The 9,585-nt window shown below is 42.8% G+C and overlaps 1 protein-coding gene across 2 annotated transcripts in view; it reads right to left on the bottom strand.

The window, feature by feature from the left end:
• Nucleotides 1-906: 906 nt before the first annotated feature.
• tbc1d19 (TBC1 domain family, member 19) overlaps nt 907-9,585 on the bottom strand; it is a 54,068-nt gene continuing 45,389 nt past the window's right edge. The window contains exons 13-19 of one of the 2 annotated variants that reach the window (XM_060924476.1): nt 5,398-5,442; nt 5,179-5,211; nt 4,495-4,604; nt 4,284-4,375; nt 3,162-3,277; nt 2,858-2,928; nt 907-1,078 (exon numbers count right to left, since the gene is read on the bottom strand). In XM_060924476.1, coding sequence (XP_060780459.1) covers nt 1,004-1,078; nt 2,858-2,928; nt 3,162-3,277; nt 4,284-4,375; nt 4,495-4,604; nt 5,179-5,211; nt 5,398-5,442 — 542 coding nt within the window. In that variant the 3' untranslated portion in view covers nt 907-1,003. The remainder of the gene's footprint in view (nt 1,079-2,857; nt 2,929-3,161; nt 3,278-4,283; nt 4,376-4,494; nt 4,605-5,178; nt 5,212-5,397; nt 5,443-9,585) is intronic. The other variant, XM_060924483.1, reaches the window with a different exon arrangement.

Here is a 9,585-nt window from a genome sequence, read left to right as displayed (position 1 = left end):
GCTCTAAATTTCCCCATCTTAATTTTTTTTTTTTTGGAATGTGTTGCAGGCCTGAAATGCAGGGATGGCTGTATATTAACAAATGAAATTAAGTTGACCAGACAAAACATGAAATATCTTGGGTTCATACTGTCTGCAGTGAAATACAAGTCAAAGGAGATTTAGAAATAACTGCTTTCTTTCTTTCTTTGATTTGCATTTTCCATACCATCCGAATTTTATTTATTTATTTTATTTGGGGTTGTCCAATCACGTTGGTTTTTAATGCAGTGCCACCTGAAGGATTGAAGGTCAGGAACGCTAAGTGTTCGTTTTCGACCTTGCTCCTTACATGCACAGATTTCTCTGGATTCTCTGAAACTTTTGATGATATCATGGATTGTCAATGGTGAAATCTCTAAATTCCTTACAACTGTATACTGAGAAACTTTCTTAAACTGATAGGCTATTTTCCCGCACAGTTTTTCACAGTGGTGAATCTTGCCCCATCGTTGCTTGGAAACAACTGAGCGTTTCCGATTACAATTAACCTGTTAACCCGCTGAATGTTCCAAACAGGTGATTTTTGAGCATTCCACAATTTTCACAGTATTTTGTTGCCCCTGTCCCAACTTTTTGGAACATGTTGCAGGCATAAAATTCAGAATGAGTGCATATTTACAAAAAAAAATTGTTATACAATAAAATTACATGATAAAATATCAGTTAGAACATTACCTATCTTATTACCATACTTGTTACAAATACTATTAGGATGTAATATAATACAATTCATCATCTGAAGAATGTCGGAATTAAATCCTGTAAAGCAGTATATTCGTTATAGACCTGCTGGAACATGTAGACTGATTAAAAGTCAACCTTTCTGATTTCATGGCACAGAGAATTTGTATATTGCACCATTTTCTCACTTATACCTATATCATCAGTCTTGACAATTGACTTGGTCATCATGGACACAGCTGACCCCTTCGAGATGATACACAGTCACATGGCATGTTCCTCATATGCCTGTAGCAAAGAGGAATATCTGCAGGAGGGGCATGACCTTAAGGGTTGAGAGGTCAGCAAGGACAGCCTGTGACAAAAAAAAGGACACATAAATAACCAAAGGAGACGTTAAACACCCATATCAATGCATAATTTATGAACAAAACCATTAATGTACATCGCACTGGGGTCAGGGCAACTTGTACACACACAACTTGAAGCGCATGGGGAAACAACAAAAGCCATTTTATTCTTTATAATGAGAATCTTCAGAGCCCATCAAAATAGGATGTGTTAGCAATTGAATCGAGCCCTGTACAATTCAATGTATGAGTTGTTTATTATTATTATTGACTTTTTTTTCTAATGCTGTGGTTGTGATACAAGCCACAAGAACTTTACGTCTGTTAAATACCATTATACCACTGTGCTGCTGAGTTCTTAAATCAGAAGGCTCTGACAATAGTTGTAGCTGTAACAAAAGCAATAATTTTATATTAATTTTATATTAGTTATCTAATTTGAATGCATTATTGTTTCTATAGTAACAGCTCATACTCAGAGACTTGTATGGCGGACGATCCACAAAATCTATTTATGATTGAGAATAAATGTATTTAAGAAAAATGTGGTTGTGTAACAAAGAAAAGTGTGTAACTGTTGAGATGGATAGGATACGTTTTCCATTAGGAAACGTTTCCGGAATATTTACAGAAGGAGTCTCCAGTGTTAGTGCTTTGTAACAATCAGTAAGTTTCCAAACACAGGGGAGTCTTCAGGACAAAGCATCTTTTTGTTCATTAATGAACAAAAATAGACAAATCTCCATGGTGTAAGAAGACTAAAACACATTGAGACATGGTGTTATTGGAAAATAATCCATTTCCAGGTGGTAACAATGTCATACCACCCAATCATTGATTATTTTCCTAAAACAGAATATAAAACTTGTGTTTTATTCCTTACTTAAATCACCGCAAAACCATGGCATTCGGCTTCTGCTTCAAAAATTGTTGTCCAATAGCTACCCTAAGAGGGCAAACATGAGTAGGCACTACAACTAGAGCCAGGCTCTGCAGACTTTGGTGCTGGGAGAGATATGGAAGTGGAATCAATTAATTTACTTGCCATAAAGCCTAAAAGTCCAGAGCTTGAGAATAGATTGTGAATTCTACATTAGCATTCTCAAGCTCTGGCCTTTTATGCTTGGTGGCAAGTAAATTTAGAGGCTCATATCATGTTTGCAGGCTTCTACAGTTTCAGACCCCAGGCCCTAGATGCTAAAAATACTGTATGTTATGATACGTTCTTCAGGAGCGCTAGGTGCTACGTGAGCAAGCAGATAGAGTGCATCAGCATCTTCCCTTCCTCACCTCGAGGCCGTGCGTCAGTGTGTTATGGCCAGGGGCCACCGCCAACGGCTCAGATGAAATTTTACTACAGTTGTCAATCCTACTGTCACCTGAGACAGCAACAAATGATGCTGCTCTTAAAATGCTAGCTATTCATGTGTTACATTGTAGGAATCTGTTTTACAGTCAGGGGAAAACCACAATCCATACACGCATGTGTATTTTACATTAGCCGCAAACTAAGTGTGATCCTTATAAAATCACAACCCTCTGAAGTAATGTGTTAAAGAAGCTTCGTCTCTATAGAAAAACACACAAAACTGCTTTTTCACAACCCGTAATGCATTTGGTTCTGGATATTTAGGGGCCAGGAAGGAGGGAGGGTGGTCTGAATTTAAAAATGTCCAGGCCAGCGATTCTAAGACGTGCCTTAGGGAGACTGGGTTACCGTTGTTGGCTGTAAGCCAACACGCTATTTCAGTACTTTTCACCTCCTCTCATGCACACACGCTCACCTCAGCTGAGGCCAGTGACGTCACCTCCATCAGATTTTCAGCGCGGAACGTGAAGACAGCAGCCGCCAGAACTAGAGAGGAAATGAGAAGGACAGCCAATCAAATGACAGCCTTTGTTTCTATAAATGTACCATTTATAAAAAGTGCAGTAGACGGAGGTTCAGGTTTTTAAAAAACTGAAAACTATGCAACGCAAATATTATAAATATAGTTTTTCTATTCAGTCTGTCAAGAGGTGATAAATGTGTTCAGTATATAAGTTGAAGTAAGTAGTTTCTGACTGTAATTCGAAGGACTGACCCACCTGCCACTATCTCTAAGGACTCGTAACCAAGAATACGGTCCCATAGCAACAAAAGTTGATCAGTGGATAGGTACCCCGAGAAAGCCCGAACCATCCATTTAAAGGCGATACGCAACCTGAGATGGAAAATTTTATTTATCACCAGTATGAATGCGGCGATATTAAAAAATGTATCTTTTGAAAAAGTCTAATCCCAAGTGGCTTGATGGTAAAAGAGTTTGCACTATTGTCCAAAGATTGTGAGTTATTCCTGTGTGTCCTATATTAGTCCCAGGCCTGGAAATGCTGTATGATAGGGAAAAAATTAGATAACTTTCCTGTTGGGCAAAAAGCGAGGGGTAAATTGGGCAAAAATCCTCAAAATGTTAAGAATTTCTGATATGCGTTTTATAAGAGGAAGATATACTTTTATCATAAACACTAGATGGCGCCATTTGAATAGTGAATCCAAAAAGATGATATTTTTCTTCTGGGACTGATTATATCGGGCGGCATGGTGGTGTAGTGGTTAGCGCTGTCGCCTCACAGCAAGAAGGTCCGGGTTCGAGCCCCGTGGCCGGCGAGGGCCTTTCTGTGCGGAGTTTGCATGTTCTCCCCGTGTCTGTGTGGGTTTCCTCCGGGTGCTCCGGTTTCCCCCACAGTCCAAAGACATGCAGGTTAGGTTAACTGGTGACTCTAAATTGACCGTAGGTGTGAATGGTTGTCTGTGTCTATGTGTCAGCCCTGTGATGACCTGGCGACTTGTCCAGGGTGTACCCCGCCTTTCGCCCGTAGTCAGCTGGGATAGGCTCCAGCTTGCCTGCGACCCTGTAGAACAGGATAAAGTGGCTAGAGATAATGAGATGAGATGAGACTGATTATATCTGATGAAATACTAAATATAAATCCTTGCATGTCACATGATAATAAGCAAATATATGTAAACATATATGAACACAGGACAGCACTATTACTTACAAAGCATTTCCACTTAGGGTCTCTAATGCAAAGGTAAATCTCAATCAGCAATCAATGAATTACTCACTGGAATCTGACTTATCCTAATGACTATAAATGTGTATGATATATTCAGTGACCTACATAACACTACAGATCATACAAGGAGGATGTACTCTGACTTACGGTTGGGCCCCGATCTCTTGTAAATGATAGAAGAGCTGGGGGAGATGGGATTGGAGCAACCTCTCAAATTGCAGACAAAGAGAAACTATACCCTGTGCAACATATGCGCGCACACACACACACACACACACACACACCACACAAACATTTACAGACCTTGAAAAACACACCTACCAGCCACATAGTGAGACATTCTGTAACATGTGCTTACTGAGGGGGAAGAGGATATAGAGTGCAGTCTGAAGAAGTAGCGCACATACATCTCTCTGAACACACTGTACAGCTTAGACGGCTCGTTGTATAAGAAACACAGAGGAGCCACTGCATGATGTAAACACACACCATATATATAAACACTCAATGGTCACTTGAATAACACTTGTACCCATAATGAATAAATCATGCAGATCCAAGAGCTTCAGTTAATGTTCACATCAAACATCAGAATGAGCAAAAAATGTGATCTCAGTAACTTTGGCCATTATACTATTGCTGTTACAGACATGTTTATTTAAGTATTTCAGAAAATCTCCTGGAATTTTCATGCACAACAGTCTCTAGAGTACACAAAAAAAAGTAATTCTGTGGCAGGAAACGCCTTGTTGAAGAGAAAGATCAGAGAAGAATAGCCAGACTGGTTTGAACTGACAGAAAGGCTACGGCAACTCAAATAGCCACTCTTTACAACCACAGTGAGTGGAAAAGCATCTCAGAAAGCACAGCATGTTGAACCTTGAGGTCGATGGGCTACAACAGCAGAAGACCCCACTGGGTTCCACTCCTGTCAAGAACAGGAATCTGAGGCTATCGTGGGCACACAAGCTGGACAGTTGAAAAATATCGCCTGGCCAGTGACACAAATTTAATGCACAGAACTAAATGTGCTCACACTCACCATACATTGAGAAGCCATGGAAAGGGATGACACCTAAAAGACCAAAAAAAAAAAAAAGAGAGCGATATCTGACATACAGTAGTGAGAGATTTGTCCCTGTTGGATAGCTGCTGCACTGTAATTAAACCAGCCCTGAGTAGTATTGTGTATTATGGCTATGAGAGACTTGTTACAGGTGAAATAGATATTTAAAGCAGGACATAAGTTACTTGAAAATACCATTCGGAGGATACACCACAGCAAACTCCTCTGCGCCAGTCTTGCCTGAGGAAGACATTATGTTTTATTGATTAGAAGGATGCAAAAACACAAACACACAACACAAATTAAAGCGCAGCGCTGCTGAATTTTCCAATCTGATTGGTCAAAAGGTGGTGTTTATTCAATTTCTATAAAAACTTGAGGCTTTTATTAATGTGCTGATTCTAATACATTATCATTTCTATAGTGACGGCTACAACCCCGATTCCAAAAAAGTTGAGATAAAGTACCAATTGTAAATAAAAACGGAATTCAATGATGTGGAAGTTTCAAAATTCCATATTTTATTCAGAATAGAACATAGATGACATATCAAATGTTTAAACTGAGAAAATGTATCATTTAAAGAGAAAAATTAGGTGATTTTTAAATTTCATGACAACAACACATCTCAAAAAAGTTGGGACAAGGCCATGTTTACCACTGTGAGACATCCCCTTTTCTCTTTACAACAGTCTGTAAACGTCTGGGGACTGAGGAGACAAGTTGCTCAAGTTTAGGGATAGGAATGTTAACCCATTCTTGTCTAATGTAGGATTCTAGTTGCTCAACTGTCTTAGGTCTTTGTTGTCGTATCTTCCGTTTTATGATGCGCCAAATGTTTTCTATGGGTGAAAGATCTGGACTGCAGGCTGGCCAGTTCAGTACCCGGACCCTTCTTCTACGCAGCCATGGTGCTGTAATTGATGCAGTATGTGGTTTGGCATTGTCATGTTGGAAAATGCAAGGTCTTCCCTGAAAGAGACGTCATCTGGATGGGAGCATATGTTGCTCTAGAACCTGGATATACCTTTCAGCATTGATGGTGTCTTTCCAGATGTGTAAGCTGCCCATGCCACACGCACTAATGCAACCCCATACCATCAGAGATGCAGGCTTCTGAACTGAGCGCTGATAACAACTTGGGTCGTCCTTCTCCTCTTTAGTCCGAATGACACGGCGTCCCTGATTTCCATAAAGAACTTCAAATTTTGATTTGTCTGACCACAGAACAGTTTTCCACTTTGCCACAGTCCATTTTAAATGAGCCTTGGCCCAGAGAAGACGTCTGCGCTTCTGGATCATGTTTAGATACGGCTTCTTCTTTGAACTATAGAGTTTTAGCTGGCAACGGCGGATGGCACGGTGAATTGTGTTCACAGACAATGTTCTCTGGAAATATTCCTGAGCCCATTTTGTGATTTCCAATACAGAAGCATGCCATGTGATGCAGTGCCGTCTAAGGGCCCGAAGATCACGGGCACCCGGTATGGTTTTCCGGCCTTGACCCTTACGCACAGAGATTCTTCCAGATTCTCTAAATCTTTTGATGATATTATGCACTGTAGATTATGATAATGTAAGGTGTTAAGTGTACATAAGTGTATTGCTGGCGCCACTAGGTGTCACTGTTGGATTACGTTTTGATAGGAGTTCGATATTTTGGAATTGCTTTTTGGTCCCTCTGTTACCCCATAGGGTTGATACCTGATTGTAGTTCGTTCGCCATTTTCTTTAGTATTGACAATCAACCCTATAGATGTGTACTCCAGAAAAGCAACAATAAATCAACCCCATCGATCCCGAACCCCTCCGTGTGCGTCTGAGTCCTTCCAACCGGCTGTGCCCGTCAGCCGCCCACTACACAATAACACAACGCAGAGCCATCGGCCTGTGGAGGTGCCAGAGAGCCGGCAGGCGAGCGCGGAGTGACAGAAGAGCAGGGTTACATCTTGGTGCCGTGACCCGGGTGGTGGCGTTGCATTCTGAGGAGGATATCGTACATCCAGACTGGTATCGAATATTGAACTGTGAACTGTTTATCTGATGAATGGACTTTTGACAGTGATTTCGTGATCGTCATCCCTTTATATCCTTTAATGAATTTTATGAATCTAAATCGTTTTTCTATTGCAATTTGAGTATTTTTCTGCGTATTTTGAGTATTTATGAGTGACATTTAAGTGATATTACTGAATTTTTATGATATATGACGTCTTTTGGAGTTTATCTATGCTTGTTAATGCAGCTAACTGATATTTAGTGACATTTTGAGCTTAAAACTGAAGTGAACTGATAGTATTTAGCTGAGCAGCCTTTTATTACTTATTTTACTTACTTTACTTGCTTTAAAGAACTGATATAATTGCTTTAGTATTGAATCACACACACTAATCGTTTTGAAACATTTTATTTGTGCACACAGTACATATCCACATACACATTACATTGCTATGACATTTCATTTGCTCTCCACATTCTACATATAAACAAGATGACAGAATTACACTGACCCAGCACTTGAGTTGCAGTCCCCCTCCACTGTGATGTCCAGCCTCTTACCTCCAGCTGCTGTAGCTGCTGATGTGCTGCCACCCCTTGAGCGACACACTACCCCGCCCCTCATGCGCCCGTCTTACATGGATCAGCACATCACCTCAGCCCTTCCATCCAGGCTGCTCGGCTCCAGGGCTCCAGGACAGGTACCCCCACTCTGCCTTGACACCAGCCCTGTCACTAATCCCAGCAGTTTAACAGAGCAATTGGCAGGTGCTACTCTTCCCAACCCCAGTGTACATGGCTCCACAGGCCCCCTGCCTCTGCAAATAACCTCCTCTAGTGTCAGCACCATACCAGCAGCTCCATACCTGTTTACTAAGCCCTTCCCAGTTGCTCACCCCTATGCACCCCAGTCAATTAGACCAAGCCCTCAGGTGTTTCTAAGCTACCCACACTCCACCCCTGCTACCCAGGTGCCCGAGCCACGTTTTCAACCACCACTGTCAGTGAGCACAACCAGCAGTCCCGCCACTACAACGCCGGCCCCCCAAGTGCATTTTTCTTACACTGCTCTGAGTCCATTGCCTCTACCCACTCCTCATGTGAGCGCCCTGAACACAAACACCTATAGCCCCCAAGTAGTGTCAGAGCATACCACTGCTAGTGTACACCCTGGCCCCACCACATTGCCCAGTCTGTACACTTATCCACATGTGCCACAGTCAGTCGTCCCTGTTCAAGCCATGGCCAGCTAAGTCCCCCCCAGTGTCAGCCTATGGTGGCTTCATGCAAACTCATCAAGTGAAAAATGTCCCAGTTTTCACTGGAAGCCCTGACTGTAAGATCCTAGTGGAGGACTGGATACGCGACATGCAATACCTTCTAGAAGCGATAGAGCTCCCTCTGCACTTGCGTTTTTCCACAGTGGTGAGGCACCTGAGTGATGAGGCTCGAAAGTTGGTTCTAAACCTGACTGCCCATACCCAGACCCCAGAGAAAGCCTTTGAGGAACTAAAAGCAGAGTATGGTGACACACGAGGTTCACTAGACCCATTGGCTGACTTCTATGAGCGGAGCCAGAACCCCGGTGAGTCCGCCTGCTCCTTTGCCATAGTTCTAGAGTCGAAATTGCGGGATGTGGAGGAGAAGCAGAGGGGTGGCAGGCCCTTCCCTGATCGTAACAGCAAACTCATCCGACAGTTCATGAGAGGCCTCACTGATGAAGAAGTGTATATGAGAATAGCACCCATGACACCCCATCTTATGAGTTTTCGAGAGCTGCAGTCTGAGCTTCGCAACATGGCAAGAGAAAGCAAAAGGTTCCAGCCCCAAAACAGAACAAAGAAGGCAGTAACACAAGTTCATGTCATGTCAGAGGAAAGAGAAAATGTGGAAAGTTCTCAATTGTCTGAGCTGACAGAGATGATACAGAGGCTAGTTCGCAATCAGGAGGAACAGATGGCAAAGTTGTCCCACCTTGAGCTAAGAATAGCTTCGCCACCCCCTGCCCCCCTACCAGCAGCCCAGCCAGCACCGGTGAGAGCAGCCCCGCGCCCAAACTTCATCTGTCACCGTTGTGGTAAGCCTGGCCACACCGCCCGAGTTTGTAGAGCCGTGCTCCCCCCTCTCAGCCCGGCTGGGACTCCCCAATCTACCACCCCTGCCGAGAGGCCCACACCCCAGTCTGCCCAGTCATTAAATGCTTAAAGCCCGTGGTCGCCGGGGCAACCATGGGCATCCAGCAAGAGCCCCACTCACCACAAAGAAACGAAAGTACTGGAGACAATGGAACACCCATAGTCGGACCTAGGAATGAGGGAGAGGTTGAAGTTAACGGCATGAAGTGCAGGGCTCTTGTTGACTCTGGCTCTCAGATAACCAGTATCA

The sequence above is a fragment of the Neoarius graeffei genome, chromosome 1 (genome assembly GCF_027579695.1).
Source record: "Neoarius graeffei isolate fNeoGra1 chromosome 1, fNeoGra1.pri, whole genome shotgun sequence".
Classification (NCBI taxonomy): Eukaryota; Metazoa; Chordata; class Actinopteri; order Siluriformes; family Ariidae; genus Neoarius; species Neoarius graeffei.
This window is presented reverse-complemented; position numbering and strand designations above follow the sequence as displayed.